At 39.4% G+C, this 21,919-nt stretch overlaps 2 protein-coding genes across 4 annotated transcripts in view; both read left to right on the forward strand.

Annotated features, from left to right (window-relative positions):
• The first annotated feature begins 553 nt into the window (after positions 1 to 553).
• UBC (ubiquitin C) lies at positions 554 to 3,425 on the forward strand. The gene is given in 3 exon segments (XM_072415767.1): positions 554 to 670; positions 2,325 to 2,958; positions 2,961 to 3,425. Coding segments are annotated over 2 exon segments (1,002 nt in total). The 5' UTR covers positions 554 to 670; positions 2,325 to 2,327; the 3' UTR covers positions 3,332 to 3,425.
• A 7,503-nt stretch (positions 3,426 to 10,928) lies between these two features.
• The window catches only part of SCARB1 (scavenger receptor class B member 1), a 55,589-nt gene continuing 44,598 nt past the window's right edge, over positions 10,929 to 21,919 (forward strand). For 2 of the 3 annotated variants that reach the window (XM_072415763.1, XM_072415765.1), the window contains exon 1: positions 11,230 to 11,538. In XM_072415763.1, coding sequence (XP_072271864.1) covers positions 11,419 to 11,538 — 120 coding nt within the window. In that variant the 5' untranslated portion in view covers positions 11,230 to 11,418. Of the gene's footprint in view, positions 11,129 to 11,229; positions 11,539 to 21,919 lie in introns of those variants that run through there. The other variant, XM_072415766.1, reaches the window with a different exon arrangement.

Here is a 21,919-nt window from a genome sequence, read left to right on the forward strand (position 1 = left end):
TATAATCTATAGACCCCTATACTCTGTGTAGGTGCTGCACCCCAGTCATTTTTGCTCCCACCGGTGTTGTTAGGGTACATAAACTACACATCTCCAGGCTTTTTTTTACCCCCATGTATACTTTTTTTTCAGCACACTTTAAAAGAGCTTTAAGAAGGTGTCTGCTGGAGGTGTTGCATTTCTCTGGGTAATACAAAGTTCCCATAGACCGGACTCTAGCAGAGAATGGATCTATACACAGCGCACATCAAGCCATTTACCTTGGAAACAAAAGCCCCAGATTCCAGCTACTTCCCTCTACTGTACATTGGAAGCAGCCAATCCAGACACAGCTGCGACCTTCTATGGCCGTATCATACGCAGTAGTGTATCAGTGCGCCGGTTCTCGTCCTTGTCCTGGCTTTATACCTGATGAAAATACTTATTGTTTCCCTCATAGAGTGTCATTAGTGAACATTATAGCATTGCACGTCCGTGCTACACGGGGGGTGGGGGGGGGGGGGGTAATACACACAGCTTTGCATTACCTCGGCTATTAAATAGTTCCTTTCACTAGTTTAGCGGAGGGATAAGGTGCTGGCACTATAAAAGGGAGAGCTCGCCTGGGGTGACGCAGATTCTTTGTGGTGAATTTGGGGAGTGTGCGACGTGTTATAGAATACCGCTTACGGTGAGTTATGGATGGGGAGAAGGGCAGCTTGTGTTTGGAAACATTGGGACTACTCACTATGTAAGGCTGCGGAGTGTTAGCTGGCTGGAGATGGAGCGTCACATCTTTTGGTGTTTCCCGTTATGTGTTTGTTGTGTAGTTATGATGGAATGTACGGCTTTTATGATTTTTCACCCCACGGGTAGGTAACGAGTTGGTGGTGAGGGGCAAGGCGGATATCGTTAGCGCGGGGACATGTAGCCCGCCATTATTGACGGTAGATTGTGAGGGATAATGGTGGAAGGGGGGCTTGGGTGTCGGTGTGGGCGGTGCTGAGTGGCTATAGTGGGAGGAGCCTGTGTAAGTGCGTTGCACATGGTGGGAGGGATTTGGCTATCTGGGAATAGTATTTGTGTTCGTCTTTATTTCCGTTTAACATAAATGTGTATGTAGCTACTTTGTGCAAGTCGCAATTTACTTACAATGTTTGTGTTACCGTGTGTGTGATATTTGTGTTGCTCAGTCTGGAGTGTTAAGTTGCTCCCCATGTTTGCAGTTTAATATTTAAACATTTTTTTATCCCAATGTCAAAGCTATTATGGGGATCTGTGTCCTCATCTCTATCAAATATTTACATGTGAACTATTATAGAAGAAATGATGACTGGAGGTAACATGAATAAATAAAATGTGGGAAATGAAGAGTAATAAAAATTCTTCATGTGATGGTGCAGTAGTTGGTCTCCTAAAAGTTCTGATTATCTAAGAAATCCCCTGGCAGCTTCCCCTTCTGCTTGTTAGAGGCCCAAACCAATTGAAGGCAGATCTTGTTGGTTTATGGATGAAAATATTCCTGCCAATAAAATCTGTCTCTTGGGGTCTATTCAGATCAGTGTTCATTAGTTTGGTTTCATTGTTTCTCTAGTACAGACAGTTCTATGATGCAGCATGTACTGTGGGGAGTTGGGGGTGTTGATGATGAATGGTGCTGCAATGTGAGTGTAGTACGTTGTGGTAATGTGTTATAATGCAATGAGCAGCATTGGACAAACTGTATATGAAAGATATCAGAAAACGTGCAATAAATGATCTGACATGAGGAGTGTAAACTAGTTTTTAGCTAATGTCTAAAGTAGAAATATCCATCTACACATGAGAACTGTCAATGAGTTTAATAAAGGCTTGGAATTCCCTTGTCTTGTCACATTTGTTGGGACACCAGTAATGATGTTTCTAGGTGATCAGCTGTTTGATTTGCTGCTAGTTTATGTATTTCAAATCAAGCAGATTATTGCAATTGTAGTTTGGCCTGCTTACTTTTAAAGCTAAATAGTTATGTGCAGTACCATGTATATAAAATACTGGGGTTGTAATAACTTTTTTACTGCAGTTTAATATGCAGACATGTCTTGGGACTTCCAGAGTCTGTGAATAGAGCCTAAAATGTAAATGCGACTTAGAAAAAGCAGAAGGGTTGGAGTCTTTTGGACAATTTGACTTTTTGGGGGGGTTGGTGCAGTCAGTGGGCTGACCTGGTTGTCGAAGTTTTCCATTTGTACTATATGTACTCAGCTTGTGCATGCTTGTTTAATCTGTTTTTCAATGTTGGCAAATTGAAATATGCTAATTTGGAAGTTGTCTGATCTGACCTTAATGTTTAATTTTCTTTCTTCTAGACCATGCAGATATTTGTGAAAACACTTACTGGGAAGACCATCACACTTGAAGTTGAACCAAGTGACACAATTGAAAATGTTAAGGCTAAAATTCAGGACAAAGAAGGAATCCCACCTGACCAGCAGAGATTGATCTTTGCTGGAAAGCAGTTGGAAGATGGACGTACACTTTCTGACTACAATATTCAGAAAGAGTCAACTTTGCACCTTGTTCTACGTCTTAGGGGTGGCATGCAAATATTTGTGAAAACTCTGACTGGTAAAACCATAACCCTGGAGGTTGAGCCAAGTGATACTATTGAGAATGTGAAGGCTAAAATCCAGGACAAGGAAGGTATTCCTCCAGACCAGCAGAGGCTGATTTTTGCTGGGAAACAGCTGGAAGATGGCCGCACCCTCTCTGACTACAACATTCAGAAGGAATCTACCTTGCATTTGGTGTTGCGTCTGAGGGGTGGAATGCAAATTTTTGTGAAGACCCTTACTGGCAAAACTATTACACTGGAGGTAGAGCCAAGTGACACAATTGAGAATGTAAAGGCCAAAATTCAAGACAAAGAAGGTATTCCTCCAGACCAGCAGAGGCTGATTTTTGCTGGGAAACAGCTGGAAGATGGTCGCACCCTCTCTGACTACAAGACAAAGAAGGTATTCCTCCAGACCAGCAGAGGCTGATTTTTGCTGGGAAACAGCTGGAAGATGGTCGCACCCTCTCTGACTACAACATTCAGAAGGAATCTACCTTGCATCTTGTTCTCCGTCTAAGAGGTGGAATGCAAATATTTGTGAAAACTTTAACTGGTAAAACAATTACTCTAGAAGTGGAGCCAAGTGACACTATTGAAAATGTGAAGGCCAAGATTCAAGATAAAGAAGGCATTCCTCCAGACCAACAAAGATTGATTTTTGCAGGAAAACAGCTGGAAGATGGCCGTACTTTGTCTGACTACAACATTCAGAAGGAATCCACTCTGCATCTTGTTTTGCGCTTGAGGGGTGGTTTTTAAGATGTGAACATCAGCAGTTCTGCTTCTCCTTGCTTTTAAATTCATGCTTCTGTTGCACCTTGCTTCAATAAAGTCATTGCATTACATAAAAAAACATTTTTTTATGCTTCTTTGCTTTCTAACTTGTGATTTCATGTGTGATCGGCACATCTGCCGTTTTCATAAAATTTATAAAGTTTTGGCCCTATAAGGGTCTTGGGATTTACACATCACTAATTCTAATACTGGAGAAACAAATACATTTTTGTAGCCTTAGTGCAAACATCCTGTACCTACATACTAATTATGCTGGTGCAAAAGAACAAATGATGTATGTGAGAGTCTGCTTTAAGGTTACTCCCTTAGGTAATAGTACCTTCAATTCTGAGAATTGGCAAGAGGTTCCTAATCATTAAGATTAAGGAAAGCTGCTTCCAGCCATGTTGTGCTGGCACTGAGAACTACCTAGGAATGGCTGCAGCTGGTTTTAGCCATAATGTTCAGATGTTGCTCCATCCTTATTTGAGCCCTTTTTTAAGTGCTAATGCTTTGCAAAGCCCACAGGTTCCTACCATCCTATTGATGGAACTTTAGAGATGTCTAGGGGGTGGTGCTGAGGAAGCAAGTCTGAAATTGGGCTTTAAATAAACAATCTTGCCTAATGATGGTTATACAGCACCTAAACATTTGTGGACTTAAGCCAGATTTTAGGAATACTTCGAGGAATAGAGTTTTGAGAACTTAGATGTTCATTCCAAGAAAATTGCTACCAACAGACATTAACCTAAAGGATGTTAAATATGGTGAAAACGGTCTGATGCTTAAAATGTTATTGGAATAGTGGGGTTGATCTACTAAAGGAGTAGTTGATGTTTATTTGGTAATATAAACTTTTAAAAAGGCAAAGTTGACTATTTTGAAATACTATTTCACCTTTGACCACATTCATGGGCCTATTATGTTTTGGGTCAATAGAATGTCTTTAGTGCTAAGAAACCTACCTAGCATGTGATTTTTGTTTTTTCTCCCAAAACAGTCTTTATCCTGTGTGTGGTTTTTGAGTGGATTACATTGTAAAATATTCATTTAAGTACTGTACCAGTCAATAGAAGAAATTTCTCAAATGCCACAAAAATACATTTACTAGAATGGCGGTAAAATGTCTGATCTTTCATCAGAGTTGTCTAGTAATCATCACAGGTCCTGTCTGATGCTTGGAATGAGCACGTATTGAATAAATGCTTATGTAGATGCTGCAATTGGTGGCTGACTTATATCTGGCATTTTGAGTGGGATAAAGAACTCTACAGAACAACATTTTACTTTACTGCTGGATAAAAATATCTTTCAGGAAAGTGACAGATATTTTGTTTAAAAATCTCTAACGTGTGCCAAAAAATGTTTGACAAGTCTCTTGGGGAAACGTGCACCTGAAAGAGCCGGGGCTTAGCTAAAGAAGCAGAAAATTCTCCATATCTGGGCTGTCATCATGTTTAGTTAATGAGAGGATGGTAAGAATCTCCCCCATTTAGGTCAGCAAGCTGTATGTTTGACATATTTTGAGGCAATATTAAACTGTACTAGGTGCAAACATATTATGTAGCACTACATTAGATAGGTTTCTCATGAGTACCATGACTACTTGTGTTGGTTCTTGACCGTTAAAGTCCAACTAAATCCAAAATATAACATGGCACATTCTAAATGCAATTGCGAGTGATTGCAGGGTATAGAAGTCAAAAGCTAAACAGAATATGGCTTGAAGGGCCCAGTACAAGCACACTGCGCTACATCTCTAAATTTACCTGGTGGGGGAGTCAATTGGATGTGACACACAAAGTGGGATAAACAGCTGCCAGATTTCATTTACCTTTCATTGAAAGGGAAAACCAACTGTACATAAAGTCAAGGTGTAGTAGTCATCAGCAGTGCTGTGATTCACTAGAGGTAGATGGTGAGCAATTGTCTGACCACACTTAACAGAAAATGGTCGTTAGAGGCCGGGTTCACACCTACACACTGGGGTTTCGAAAGGTTCATTTCCAAAGGTAATACTTACAATGTACACTATACATGATTTCTTCATGCTACTACTTCAAAATGTTGTCATTTTTGTTTTTTATATATATATATATATATATATATAAAAAAAGTATGATGTAAAGAACAGGCCTAAATTCATGGATGAAGTTATTCCCTAAAAAGGCAAAATGCTCTGTTTGACGGGTATAACTAAACCAAACAGTAATTCCAGTAAGATTTTCAGTTTTAGACTATCCTTAAGCAATTTTAAGGCCATGAATTATCGAGGTCACGCAACAAAAAGAAAGTCCCATTTAATTCCGCCACCTATGGTTACTGAAATAGTACAATGAACTTGGACCCTGGTATAGTCTTTTGGGGGAGAGGATGTTGGCCCACAGGGAGGGGAGAGACAGCCAATCAATGGTGGCGAATTTAAAAAGCCTGTAAGTATGTGGTCCCTGATTTGAATACTATCAAGTTAGAAGGGAGATCCCCAATAAAATAGATTTGGCTTCTCATATTTTGTATAGTATAAGTTTTATATGGTTTCTCATCTGCAAAGTTTTGCAAGATATATCAAGTAAAATAGTCAATCAGGCTGTTTTGAGTGACTCAGAAGACTGCCCGCCTAATGGCCTTTTTAGTAATATAGTAGTGGTCTACAAAGAACATCCCAAGGTCTCACGGAATTTGAAAAAACGTGGGCCCAGTATGTGATGAACCATGTTTAGTTTAAGCCAACAGGCAGGGACATGTTGCAAAAGCTGGTTAAAGATCCATACATCTGTATAATACAGGGAGTCTGCTCCAAAATCCTCAGGGTTACCCTGCAACCATATGGTATTCCTGCCTGACCTGTTTTCTAAGTCATCCAGTGAGAGATGAAGAGACATCAGCCGTTGTTAGAATGTCTCTATACCTTTCTAACTGGGAAACCCCATGTGCCATGTTGGACATTACCACCTCCAACTCCTGTGCTTTGTGTGCCAGGTCAGACATTATCACCTCCAACTCCTCAGCTTTCTCTGCAACTTTGTCTTTATCTCGCTGCACGTCACATATTGGTGCCCGCTGAGTGGTCTCAATTTTAGTAATAAGGGCTTCTATGTCTATGTGTTAAGTAACACTAGTATTAACACCCACAATTCAGTGACCGTAGAGATTGGGGCTAGCTAAGATGCCTTTGAGAAATCAGCAGTAGGATGAGTCACTGTATGTATAGATGACTAGTCTGACAAGACTAGAGCAAGAACCTATGGTTCAATGCGTCCTGAAATTGGAACAAGGTGCTCACCAAGCCTTTTTAGGTTCAATAAGAGTGGGAGCCAGATGATCATGGGGATTTGCCAAGTAACTCTTTTCCACAGGAGGGTTCAAGTCACAGAAGTCCCACCCTGGCGAGGATGGAGAGGGAGATGAACTCTGTCTTCAAGCTATGGGTGTGAGTGTAACATGTCCCAATTTGGTGCTCAACTCCCTGCTTTCCTTTCTCCACCTAAGCACTTCTGTCAGTATGGTGTCTGGTAGCCCAGAGGTATGAGTTGGGAAGCAGCAGGAGCTCTGCTAAAATGTGTGCTTAGGTTGTCATAGCCAGGCTGTGCCCTGAAGCTGTAAATACCTTTAAACCACCACATTTTAGACAATATTGGGAATTGGGTATGCAATGTTCTTGTTTCTCACCTCTGCTTTGTATCTGCCTATTCATTGCCAACTCATCTCTATATTTTACAAGATATTAGGGGGTTTGTGTGCACTAAAATACATGTTAATGTAAATTTACTGATGTTGGTTTGACAAGCAGTAATGTAATGAGAAATTAAAGTATAGCAATTACCACCATTTTATTACTTTTTTTCTGTAGAGTTTCTGCTTTCAAACAATATTCACATATTTTATTATTTGTGCTAAAAATAATAAAAAATGTATCTTGCAGCAAAAGTAGTTTAAATTCTTATATCATGTGACTACATGCATACGTTAGATGGATATAGGAAGGTGCAGCATTGAGTAAAATGGTGGTGAGGTGTCTGTCACGCCTTAAATTTCACTCAAACACTGCAAAGATCCACAACAATTTTTCTTTCATTTGTTGAACTCTTTTTAAGTAGGTAAATCAATCTCTTCAAAAACTTTTCATTTGTCCACAGGGATTGTGGGTAGTGCAGGTGAAAATGCATTCTAATACATGAAGCGAAAACCAGTGATAAAATTAACCCTTAATGTACCCACAGACATAAGTAAAACCAGAAAGGTGGAGAACTGACCACTTAAAAGTCTATGAGTTGTAACCAATCTGTGAATACACATGTGGGCTGATTGAATTTCCCAGATGATGGCTATAGCTCCCTAGGCATATGGTCAAGCTGGTGTCTAAGAGAGGCAATAGGAGGCGTGCTACTTTACATGTACTCCTATTATTTAGCATTTTCCAAGTTTTCTTGCATTATTCGGTATAATGTTTGTACTCTAACTATTGTCTGTAAACCAATTTTGGCCAAAAGCTAGGGGTGTCTGCACAGGGCATAAAAACACGTGTTTGTGTCATTTCACAGAGCAGCCATGAATTGCAGCTGTGACTTGTATTCCAACTGCCATTGCATGTCTACCCTTTAGGCCAATAAACAATCTAATATTTACAAACTGAACTATATTTAGTTTATGCTCATAAAGCACAAGTATGGCCATGTCTTGTATAAAACAACGTTAAGAAGTTAGGCAATAGAACAAAACCTATGTCATCCATGACACACGAAGCATGCTGGCTAAAAAGAGTGATGTAGTGGACCTTCAGCTGTCACAGACAAGTCATGGGCTCCATCAGAGATATGCGTTTAATGAATGTGAATAAAACCTTGGTGAATGGAAAGTGTTTCATTAGTTTAGACCTTTCTGATGTGATTAAAGCATTTTAGGGGAACAAGATGTAAGATATAAAAGCTATCATTTTAAAATAATATATTTCTGTAGTTGGCCTTTTAAAACTTGCTTTAAGGATTTGAGCAACTTACCTAAACATGCAGTCAGCATTGGAATTCTGATATGAATGTATACTTTCTCAGTCATGAGTTTAAAAAGTATTATATCCCAAAAATTAGAAGTAGATTGCCTAGAAAAGGCTTTTAAAACCACCTTTGTAATGGGAGTAAGGCATATTGGTGGCATCAATACCTGAACAAATAAATTTGCAGGACAGATATTCTATAACACTGCAATTCCCCAGCTACCTCAAAGATCAAAAGAATAGTTGAGCAGAATTATATAACAAGAAACCATAGTTCCATTCAAACTGAGGTTTTAAAAGCATGCTAAGTATGGGGCAAAGCTGCAACAGATAGCACATTCATCCCTGCTATCAGTAGTAAATGCTCCTCATGAGTATCTTAATAATAATTCTTCATATTGATATTTGTTGACTGGAAGAAGTTCTGCCAATTTTGGACTTGCATAACAACTGTGTCTTTTGGCTGCTACCCTATTCAGAGACAATGGCTGTGATTCACAAAGGATGGAATGTCCCTCGCATAGCATCCTCTCCTCTTCATTAGGAACATTATCCCCCTTCTCTGATGCCACCACCCTATCCAAACCTGAGGTTACATTCTAAGTGTTCTGGGAGCAGTGTAGAACTTATGGTAACTCAGATACTTGTGAATGGGCCCATAGTGTTTTCTCTTCCGCTTAAACTGCATACATGTAAAACATCCAAATAGGATACACTTGACATATATTTGCATAGAGACAGATAGGTATAGACCTAATGGTCAATTTGCCTGTGCTAATAGACACTGTGATAGGACCAGGTTACCATACCTGGGGGGTCTAAAAGAATGAGCCGTATGAATGTGCTATTGGCCACTGTTATGGACTATGGATGTAAACTGACCTGGAGGGTTCCTCCACAGCTCTCCTGACAAAAATGGCCCATGGGCTAACTGCTATCCACTGCCATAGGACCATTGCTGGTTCTGGGCACACTACTCCTTAGGATATTCCCTGACTTCATCTTTTCTTTATCTCTTTGATGCCCATGCCTTTTCCTTCACCATATGTTGGGTCACATAATGTTATATAGAACATCCTCCTTATCCTGACAGGTGTTCAGAATGGAATTCAGTCCAAACCAAAACATCCAGACATGTATAGCTGAAAAGGTCTACAAACAGGGGCACATAGAAGCAACCATAATACCAGGCATTTACAGCATTCTATTGCACATGGATATTGTTTCTCTTGTTGGACAATCTCTTTGCCCTGAGACCTATATATGAGTTCCCTTTCTGTAAATTGATACCATAGGAATCAGCCTCTGTGATTCTGTACCTGGGGTACACTTGGGGTATTCTGTAGAGGGAGCAGAATACCCCAAGTGTAGGTCATAAGGAGAAACATTGAAAGGAATTACAATGCATCCAATGTGCAGGAAGTCCTGAGCAGACTGAGCTACAACCCAATCTGGAGTGAATAGACATCACTCTTTAAAACCAAGGCTACATACTAAATTAAGCTCCCTTAGACCACGAATGTAAGGGGTCACATCTCCACTGACCTCCAATAGAAGGAACCCTACACTTGCCAATAATGCCACTAATTTTAAGGGGACCCTGATCATTGTGTGGGCATTGGAAAGCACACCAGATGCTATGTAAGTACTGCAATGATAATATTCTCTACTGATTCTTCACACCTGTATGATGAGGGCATGACATGAGTGCATTATACGGTAGTAAGTAGATGGTTAATATATCAATATACATCAAAAGTTCAGCAAACTATATGCTATGGATGTAGAAATTGTATACTTATAAACATATAAGCAGTTATTTGTCAGATGCCTGGACCTCCTCTGCATTGCATGGCTAGAATTGCTAGCTCTCGGGTCACTACAGGACGCAGGGGCTGTCAGATGGAACTACAGCATGCAGCAGGGGGACCGGGCATCACACAGCCACAAATGTGTAGGAGGCTGAATCGCCATTGACCTTAAACTGGCGGCATAGATATAGGGACGGGTAAATGTAATTCTTTCCTATACAGCAAGATCTTATTACTGAACCCAACTCCAGTCCACATTACTTTTATATAGAGAAAGGACAGGCCAGGGGGTCTATATTCAACAATAATACCCCATAGATTTAGCTAGTTTTTATTTATTGTTGTTCATCCAGATATTCTACTAATGGAAAGCTAATTGTATTAACTATCTGTGATGAACAAGTAATAATTATTTCCACTTCCCATCCTAACAAAAAGATTTGTACTGCTGACAATGAGCGGGAATATGTATTGAAATGAATCCCTAAGCTTCTCACTCTAATTCCAGGTGAAAATGTGTGGTGTTATGTGTCACATTCTGTCTCCATATCCCCTGAGCTGTATTTCTGTATTCTTGTAGAGGATTTCCTGCACCCCGCCATATGACAATTTCGCGCTCCTCCAAAACCCCCCAATTCGACTGCACTTAAAAGGGCCGCGAGGTGGCGCTCTCCTGTTGATGTCTATGGAAGAAGCCCCTGGAAGTTCAGAACTTTGACTTGTTGTTGGATGATGACGCAGTAAGTTATTGCGCTATAACATCGTACACAGGACGACTTGTCTGTAATTACGTTTATTTTACTACAGCTCAAATCACTTATCCGCAATAGTATTCTCTTTACAATATTCTCTATTAGAAGAGCTAGCACACGACGTGGGGGGAATTTGCTGCGCTTAATATGTATTGGTGCCAGAAGAGAAGCAGACTGAATCCGCCGATCTCCCACAGATGAGTCGGGCGATGGATGCTGAGTTCGCTCGGTATGTACACAGCCAAGCCATGTGTTATGTTTACTGAGAGCAGCGATGTGCCAGCAGGGCCGGCCTGTCTGCCTATGTCCCGCCCCCTCCCGGGTGTGGCCGTGCCTGATATTATAGAAGAGTGAGTGGGGTGAGTTTGGGTAAGCTGACTTGGGCGGTCCCTTACCTGCCCCTTACAATAAAAAGGGCTCCGAGGATGTCTCCCGTGCTGGTGAGGTGCACACCTAGGAGCTGGGCGGCTGCTGCAGTGTATAGTGCGGCTTGGCAGCGCTCACCCGTCAGAGGCAACCATGGCAAGTTCCAACAATAAGAAGTCCATTATCCTGGGGGTGGTCGGCCTGTTATTGGTGGTCCTCGGGGCTGTTTTGGTGTTTGTAGTCCCCATTGTCGTGAAGCAACAAGTGGAGAAGGTAAGTGTGTGTATGTGTGAGTTATAGTGTGAGATATTGTGTGAGTGTGAGATAGTGTGTGTGTGTGTGTGAGACATCTCCCCCCCCCCCCCCAATAGTGTGGGGCTCTGAGGTAACTTAAACTCACACAACCCCATAATACATTCACACAGGAGACACTGACACACATACACTCACACACACACACACATATATATATATATATATATCATACTTTACAAAAGTGTCAGTGCTGCTAACACATGTGTCACACTTTCCAGAGTGCCCCCCTCCGTAACACACACACACACACACACACGTCATTCATAGGCACAGCTACTTGACAATTCATTCTAAACACTGTACATTTTTGGAGGGAGTTGTATGGGCAGAGTGAATGTCATCCTTGTGTAACATTTCTATACAGTGTGCACTCAGGAGTTAGGAGGGTTGTATAATATACACTTATCTAAGTGATTTTCGAAGTACAAAGTCTTCTATCTTAATCCTGCTTTGCATTATCTACTTATTTGTGTCACACTTGTAAGCATGTGTTGTCACACTCAGCAATTCTTAGCCAAGGACTGAAGTCACTGTGGTGCACAAACCTGGTGATTATGTACGGGGCTCCTTCTGGATGTTTTCCTTTAAAGTTTACTTATTTTGATCAGAAGATTCCTAGCGTGTTGGAAAAGATAAATAGGTAGTCAAAGGGCTGACGGTGAAGTTTAATTTGAAAAAAATACCGAACCTTGTGCAACTGCTTCTCACGTGGTTGCATATTTGAAGTGGATATGCACATGATTTTTAGGGGACATTGTGGAGTTTAGTAAATTGGCTTTTTATTATTTTGTGTGGTTTATTTTTTTTTAATTAGGTTTTCTGCCCTGATCATGTGACATTGGTGTAGATAATTCTAAATGTCTACAACCTCCTCTCACTAGATATTGTGAAGTATGTAAAGGGTCCACAGGCCGACTGTATGGAATTGTTGCTATTTTATATACCCTCCCTCAGACTAAGAAACTCTGAAGAATCCTGTATCATCCAATCCCGCCATATGGGGGGGACTGGTCAACCTTGTCACTGTCATATGTCCATTGACCCAAAAAGTGATCTCTGTTATAGATGTAGCACACTAGGATAAATCACCCCCTAGAGTAGCCTTTCCTGACATGTAACTTGGGGAAACCCTTTAAATAATTTTCAGATCTTCTACTATAATTAGATATGCACAGCTCACAGGACAATAGCATGGTAGTCGGTGGGAAGAATTTCATCTTAAAGCCAAAAAGATTCTTGGTATCGCTGACATCAGAAGCACGAAATGCTGAAGGAACCCTTAACAAACTCTGTGGCAACCCTGATTGAGAAACCCCTCTATAATTTGGGCTACAGAACCTTTCATATTGGCTACAACAAATGTTCAGACCTGGGCTATAAATGACATAGATGTCACCAATAGACCCTACAACTGTCTAATGGCTTTAACCCCCATGTATTCACTGAAATGAATGTTTTTGGTGGACTGATCTGCTACACAGAAGAAGAATATTTTTAGGTCCCAGTTAATGAGAAGAGAATTATAATATAATAAGATTTCAGGAATTTATTGGATCATGGCGAAGTTTGGTATACATAGATTCTCTTTTGTATTCTGCTCCTATCTCCTCTGGAACTTTTTTAGTTTGGTTGTCAGGGAAGCAATTGAAAATTAAAATTGGCTAGGACTGATTATGTATCTTTTTGTTTTAGAGAAGATAAGGTGAGTCATGACAGAGTGCTATTCCACCAAATACAATCCTGGTATGCTCATCATCTGGAATTGTCCTTTGTGTTAGATTTTTGTTGGTGCTAGTTTATCAGGAATACTTCTGTGAAACTTCAAAGTCTTTCTGCAGTTGGGTGCAATTAGAATTTTTCTGGGTATATGATTCTGTAATATGATTGCCATATATCCCCCAAACCATGCTCTGTAAATCATAAACAGTGGTGGGGGGTTTGAATGTTCCTCACTCTGTAGTTCCAGACATTTTCCTGCAACTGTGCATTGACTGGCAATTGGAGCAATCCAAAAGTGTTTTTTTTTTTTTTTTTTTTTTTTTAAAGTTTAGCCTTTGTTAGATTTTATACGAATTTAGCAGTACTGTATTTTTTTTTCTTAAGGCAATTTTGTTATGTCATGGTTTAGGACAACGTAAAAATATGCATTGGAGCTCCATGGTGTCAATATTAATGGTACCACAACTCACAGTAATGCACTTCAAAAATAAATAAACTCCCAGTACTTCTAACCTTTCACTATTAGAAATAAGCACAATTTTTAGGTTTTCCTGTTTTGTGGGGGAGGGTTATGAATGGAAAGTAATTGAAAAATTCAATTATATAAAAATATAGCAAGTCTGAAATGGACAGTGATAGAATATCTTAATCAGGGACACAAAATGCCACAAAAGTTAGTTTAGATAAGTTGGGATAGTCAAGAATTGCTGTCTGTGCATTCTTCTCATGGTTTCATCGATTCCTTAATCTATCCAAAACATGGATCATACCATCCCTATTAAAGGATCATTTTAGTGGTGTTCTGTATGTGGAAAATAATGTAAAACTCACACAAGTGCCAGCTTAAAACTACAATCAAAAGATGCACCTAATACAGTTATTACCTTAACATTGTTTTCTATTCTTGGCTTGTATTCACAAGTGGGATAAAAAAAAGTGGATGGCAATTGTGCTCATTACAGGGGAATGTCAGCAACTGCACTTTTAGCCACAGTGAACATGGGAGATTTGACATATGAGAGGAGGAGGTTTTTCCATGTGATCTGTTGTAAGGGAATTGCATACTACATCCTGTGTGGGGAAGGATCGGTCATATGCTTTCTCCACAAAGAGCCCTCCCCTAATGAAAAGTTTGAATGTCATTTATATAATGTCAACCAGCACAGATGTCTTTCAAGTGTATTCTTTTTAGCAGTATTCAGATTGTTCTGTAGATGGGTATGCTCATTATAGTCTGTTTTGCAACACTTGGATGTTGAAATTCAGTCAGACAAGATGAAATATCTAATCAAAATGATCTGGTGAAATAAAGTTAGCCACAGACATCATCCCTCATAAGGGTCATCTCATGATTGTAATTATTAAAGCGTATGTTTTTGTTCTAGCGCTCTAATCTTTTGAAGAATTTTCCTTCTGGATTTTTAGTTTAGTGGATAAATATATTAAACACACCCTGAGCAGAACCTAGCACTCGCAGCCCAACCAATTAAAATACATTAGTTTAGTCCTATCCTGAAGTAAAATTTTCCAACTTGCAGAGCTTTAAAGCAAAATCCAACCAGATTATTTGGCAATGTTTATGCATATGGTTGTCAGTCATGTTTAAAGGAAACATCAAATTAAAACCAGGGCTATGTAGATGTAAACTGTACATTGCCTGTGTCTTAATGGTCATTACACCTCTGCAAGATGTGGATGTTCTGATTGGGAGACATTTGTATCCTAAAGGACCTTTGCCAGATGATGTATTGAAATAATTTATAAACTGCCCCTCTGTTCGGAACAAACTCCTGCACCAGTTTAAAACATACTGGTCAGTGGTTGTTTTGTGTGTTTGAGATAAAAATCTTTAGCAAATGATCATGCTAGTGGCATGCCCGAATACAGGTGTGTCATAGTCAGAAACAAATTCCAGGAATGACTGTCACATTTACACTGACTCGACAGCTGATTCCTCTATGCGCTTTATAATCTTCTGTCTTGTGTATGACTTTATTTGGTGACATGTTTTTGTTTGAAGAGTGCAAGTATATAGACAACTACTCAACTCCACTCACTTCATCCACTTTTCAAGAGCATGTCAAGTTTAACATCCATACGTAAATCTAGCAATGTTGGTCAAAGAAAAAGGCATTTGCAGGATCGTTCGTCGTTCGTTTTCCAACGATAATAATTGGAAGTGTGTACGTAGCTTTAGAATCTAGACTGCTAAATTACATTTGTCACCAGAGAATTCTGTGGACTCATTACAGATCTCATTCTGGATTCAGTATATGAGTTGGACCCAAACAAGTATACAACCAAGTCAAGTTCCTTATCTACTGGCCTGGAACAAACCTAGAGATGCATTAAAGTTATAATAAACTCAACATTGAATATGGCAAATTTTAGAATAAATGCATACTAAATGTATATAAGAAAAGTGGTAAACAAGGATACATGTTGAATGTGCCAAGGGTGCTTGCACACAGCACCACGGTTTATTTCCTCTCAATGCAGGATGTGTGAGCATGTAATACCCAAAGTAGGAAAAAGATGCCCAGTTGCATTTCTAAGCTTGGAATGTCAGGACAATGTTTAGTAAACTTTATTAGTTAACAAATTTTTAAAGGCAATGTTGAAAAAAAAAAAAAAATCTTCTAAATGAGTTTTTTGTTTCTGCCATGGGCTTGAAGAATGCTTTCCAAACACTTGCCAAGTGTGTCTTAATTTTTTAAGTGTTTGAAAGGTGTTTTGTAAACACTTGTGATGAAGAACAAACACATGTGTTTAAGCTGCTTATTCCTTCTGTGCAAAGGTCTTGCAACACTGAAAAACCTAAACACTGGCTTCAATAGCACCTCTTCACCTAGATTAAGTGTTAATTTAATGATTTGTGTCCGGCTTAGGTAGGTCTATTTATGGAGGGAATAGATGGGATAAAGGTTAGTTTTACATGTCACATTTTGGTGGATAACATAGGTTTACATGTCAGGGGTTAAATCTCAGGATTTGCTAAGGTTGGGTGGGGGGATGTGTGTTAAATTTTAGCAGTATGTGTCCCCTGTCACAAAGATGACAATTGAGGAAAATATAAATTGACATAGGCTCGCCACCTAAACTTCTATACTATTCATAATTTAGCACTGGTATTTGGACTGATTGCAAATAGTGAGCAGTTTTTAGAGAGAGCATACCCATTCGCACATCTAAAATGTAAGAAAATGAGTTGTTTTGCTGGGTGACGAAGACTATTCGTAAAAAGGGAGGCTAGCTCTTATGTGACAGGCACAGGAAGGTAAAGCAAGGCAAACAAAATTGATTAGTCAGACAAACAAGAGCATCAGTCAAGGGCACTGAATGAAGTTGCAGCAATCTGTCCCAAGTGAACTTGAGTTCAGAAGATGAGGGGGGTTGGGGAATCCAGCAGTGAATTAAAGGAGCATGATGCATAATTAGTTACATCTTCCACACACAAATCATGCCTGTGGGCGATCACACCATAATATGGTGCGATGCCTTGTCACAGTAACTTTTTGCATAACTACAAAAACTGGTTTCTGGGAGTTTCATTTTTTCACACCTTGTAATAATACAAACAATGACTAACTTCAAAGCACTGCTAGGATGGAAGAATGATTTTTTTTTTTTTTTTTTTTTAGTTGTAACAATGAATAGGGATGACATTTAGGGGTAGAGGAGTGTGTGGGCTTTTTCTCTTGCTCCTACTAAGTACAGTGTATTCATAACAGCTTGCCAAAGTGCATATGTACGGTCTTTAAATCCAACAAAAACTGCCACAGTATAACATGCAGACTCCCATGTACAGCCTGTGTCTGTAAACACATTTTGTACAGAATCCTAATGGCTACTTGTGTCTTTGATATTTGCGTTGTGAAAGCCCTGGGCTAAAGTCCTGTATATTTGCTTGCCTTCTAAAGTGGCACCACCCTCTCACCAGACAACACTGGTGCTTTAGTTTTAGTAATGACTTGTTGGCATGATTTTTTTGAGTTTGTACTACCATCCCTCGGAAAAATGCTGTGTTAAAATTGAGTGTGGAGATGACTGCACTCAGCACTGCATGTTGTCTGTTTCTAGACCAGGGATGTCAAACTCTGGCCCCGAGGCCAAATCTGGTCCCCAACATTCCTACAGTTCCCAGCATCACTCGCGTCTATAGACCAGCGGGCTCTCTGCCTGTGCGTGGCCCTGCATTGGACTGTTTTATAGATGCAAAAAATGCCGGGAATTTTAGTAGCGACGCTATTTCAATGAAGAGGGAGTTCCACTGGCGGGCCATTTATATAAGATTTAGCTCCGCATTGGCCGTGTCTGGCATTTCCAGCACTCCCCCCTCTGTAATTTTCCTTGCTACTCCAAGGCATGGACTTGAATTATTATTAATAAACAGAATTTATATAGCGCCAACATATTACACAGCGCTGTACAATAAATAGGGGAATGGTTGGCTTTTCATAGAATAATATTATTAGTTAGCCTATGCAAAAAGATTACCATTGAAATTAAAAAAAAAAAAAATGTTATGCCTCATTCTCTATTATAAGCTTGTTCCACATTGAATGTGAAGCAAAACCTCTTTGTTTCCATATGAGAAGGGTTTAAATCTAATAAGAAGGAAAAACTTCCTCAATTTTTTTCAATAAATTTCAAGGGTGGCCCGCAACTTTGTCTTTAATTTTTAATTTTGGCCCTCTGTGTATTTGCGTTTGACACCCCTGTTCTAGACACGGGTAAAACAGATTGTTGCCCGCACATGTAAAACTGGGTTGTACTTGATTTCCTAATAAAATCTCAACTATCCAGTCCCACTGGATTTATGAATTTAGAGGTCAAAATGAGCGCATTAATATACATATAACCACTTGTATAGTATAAATGTAAATTTTATGTTTTGCGTTGGCTCATAGTCATCAGGCAGAGTAGGTTTTATGACGTGATTTCATGCAAAGCACTGGTGGACTGTCAGGTTTCTAGCATACTGGAAACTCCCTGACTACCTGTTAGATCACTTCCTCTTCTATAGCAACAAAGAATATCTTTATACTGAATTTGTGTTCTCCAACTCAATCTTTATTCAAACATAAAATTGTAGCTGTCATCTCTTGACCTTGGTGTATTGAACATTCATCAGATCCCTATAGTGACATGTTTTTTTTGTCCAGCTTCTTTCTTAGCTTTACTTGAGGATCCACAGTATGCTACAACTTCCTTATTGCCAAATGGCCATAGATGAGGCACTGATAACCCAGTACATCTAAGATCATGATAATTTCTCTATACAACTAAGAAGCCATGCTCATCTTGTGTATATGTGTGCCAAGTACTGACAAGTGTTTTCATGCTTTTTTTTCTAAATAAATGTCTTATTACTGGAACTTCTGTGTTCTCCAAACATCGGTATAAGGATACCTTTTCAAGCCCAAAGTTTAAGTTTTCATTTTTATTGGAGGAATGAGAAATGTTGAACAGTGTTTTTTTGTGTTTAAGCTTGGAAACAGGGTACAACTTTGACTAGTAAGGGCCTGCAAAAGTATTTTTATCCTGGATATATGTACACCTGCTTTGTACATTGTAGCCCCTTTGTTACTAGTTTAACGAATCACACACAAGGTATTTTATGCTGTAAGCTAAACATTCTCTGGCTGTTAAAGCAAGTAGAAAAATAGTGTTCACCTTTTTGCCTTAGTTACTGGCCTTAGGCACTAAAGCCTGGGAATTCTAAATTCCAAACCTATTCTCTATTGCACTCTTGGTTTTAAAAAGCCTTAAAAAAAACCGCCTTCATGGGCGGGCACAAGTGCTGCACGCTGGATCTCAGGGGAAATCAAATGAATTTTTTTTTTCTTGTTTTCCCGTGCGGAAAACCTGGTGCGTCTTATAGTCCGGAGCGTCTAATGGTCCGAAAAATACGGTATATATATCTTTGTCCATATCTCTTCTACACCTATACACACATAGTAAGGGCACTGTTACAAATGTAGTTGTGAGTGCATGCATTTTTTTGTTGCCTTAATCCATGTAGGAACCTTGCGTATTAAGGAAACGTTCAAACCCTTCTGTAAGTAACTATTCATCCCTGGAAATGAGTTGCTTTGTTTTTGCTATGGGGTTGGTGACATGGGGGGGGGGGGGGGTAACTTCTCCAATCTCACTGTGCTTTTGACAAAAGGGCTCCTTCTGCGCGTGCCTTTTTTGTAAATGTCTACCCTTTTATGTAAAGTGAAAATTCTGAGTTTAGGTACACTTTAAGTAATTTTTTTGCTTGTTTTCCAACGGGGTTCAGTAGTTTTAGCCACTCATTCTGTATAGGCAGTTATTTAGGGATGTGTACTGCAGCTGTAACATAGAATAATATAATTTTAGCACAAAGTTGTATTAAAGTAGCAATTATGGAAAGCCTACTGGCAAAGCATGTCTGTTAGAATTTTCTCCTGCAGACTTCTTTCTGTCTGAGACTGAAGATAAAGCGAGCAATATTGTACTAATCTGTAGAAAAAAATGAAACCTTTTTAAACCTCCATTATTCACCTTTGTATTGAAAAATGATATTAAAAAAGGATGCATTCATCCTAAGCCACACTCCCCGTGCTGTTGAGATGGTTGTCGACAATAAGTGAGGATAAAATGTTTCATGTAGAGCATGTCCTGTGGACATCGGAACCCAAATTGGATTGGTTATTGATTGAAAGTATTCTGGGTTTTGAACAGTCAGTAATGATTATTTATACACCCTCAATACCTAGTTTGTTAATAAAACTAAATTTGTAATTGTACAAAAATGTTATTTGTTCATAGTTTCTTGCATGTATAGCTATTTTGTTCCTAATATACACCGTTATCTTCATGTAATGTACACTGCATTGCAGGGACAGAGGATGCAAATCTCAATTGAGGGTGACAGCCTGTAGGGCTCCTCACAACCACTGTCTGCTTATGGTTTTAAGCAGAAGCAGAGGAGGAGATCTTCTACCATTTGCTTCATTCTCCTACCCTCATAAGTTCCCTTTGAGAGCCAAGAAAAGGAAGACTGTATAAAAGATGGTAGAGGCTTGTCAAAAAACCAACACTGGGACACATAGGTCTATAGCTAGTATACAATCACTGGCAGTATAGAATTGCCATAGAAAGCAGGGGCCTTTGCTCAAAATTTTTTATTGGGGTACATAGGTCATTAGCTATGTCATGAATTCTTTAGTAAGATATACTCCTTCTATTAATATACTCCAGACACTGGCGCAAAGCTCTTTCTAAAGAGGAGTTTTGTAAATGTCATGTCTTACAATCACAAGGTTGGAAATTCTACACACCCCTTTCTTTCAGTGCACCAGACGCACAACACGGCTTAACAAACGTGTGACCTACATCTGTGTAGCTGATGCAGTTGTGTTGTCAAATCCTATTACAAATATGCTGTTTTTTTTAGAGGATGAGGATGCTATGTATAAGCACAATTGGTGATGGGTTGTAGGCAGCTGCTTCTTCAATCTTGTGTAACTTCAGAGTCTAACTAACTTACCCAACACGTAGTGTTGTAAAGATTACCCAAGACTGTCTAGAAACTTCATGGTACAGACCAGTGTCCTTATTTGACTTGGGGGCATAAAATAAGTTTTATTGTAATATTTTTATAGAGAGCTGTACCATGTGCTTAATGCGGTGTAAGGATTTGTAAAACGTTGTTCTGAATGAGCACCATTGTTACTCTGCTGACTGCTGATCCCTCCAATATCCACCATAATTCCAAAAAGCAGTTTGCATGTATACAGTGGAACATGGTTTTATAGTCTGCATACTCAAACGTTTGAATTGCCAATATTCACCCCATATAAACTCCCTGGCTCATTAAAAATTTAAAAACTTGTGGGTTTCTACCCCTAATTTAAATTAATCAGTGCTGGGTAAGATACACATTAAGGGGTCTATTTTTAAAGCTGTAAATCTGACATCAATTAAACATTCACAAATTGAGAATGTTACTACCGTTGACAACACACAGACCTGGAAGTTTCTTCACCAGGGCATGTTTCAGTGAATGTCACATTCATTACTACCTAATCTTTCCTGACATTTTTCATTCCCTTTATAATGTCTTTGTAAATACCCATCTCTCTACATTTTCCAGTTTTGCCAACCTGGCACCAAAGTTAACCTGTAAAATCAGGATTTTTCACTATTGCAGTGTATGTAATACTTTGATTCTTTTTAATACAATAAATATTTTCCTGCATGCATTAATAAAGCAAAACTTGGGCTCGGCCCTCCTCCCCGATGGAATATATATAATTATAGTGTACTCCCCAGGTCCTTTTAGCTGGGAGCACCACCTGGCACTTTTCAGCAACCACCCGGCTGTTTTTAGGTGGTTATTGATGAGTTGGGTCACAAGTCAGAGGCTTCCACCCACCTACAATTTCTTTCCACCCAGGTTAAAAAAAAAAAATTCTGGGGTGTGTGTCCATTTGCCGAGGGCTCTGTCACAAGTGTTTTTGTTGAAGTATTCTTATGTGGATATGGTTTTCCTGCACAATTGTTTAGTTCAGTAAATGAATTTGCATATATATAAATTATATTATGCCCCTGATGGGGGTGTACAGTGCACACATACACGCTTGACACT

Source organism: Pyxicephalus adspersus, chromosome 6 (genome assembly GCF_032062135.1).
Source record: "Pyxicephalus adspersus chromosome 6, UCB_Pads_2.0, whole genome shotgun sequence".
In the NCBI taxonomy this organism is placed as follows: domain Eukaryota; kingdom Metazoa; phylum Chordata; class Amphibia; order Anura; family Pyxicephalidae; genus Pyxicephalus; species Pyxicephalus adspersus.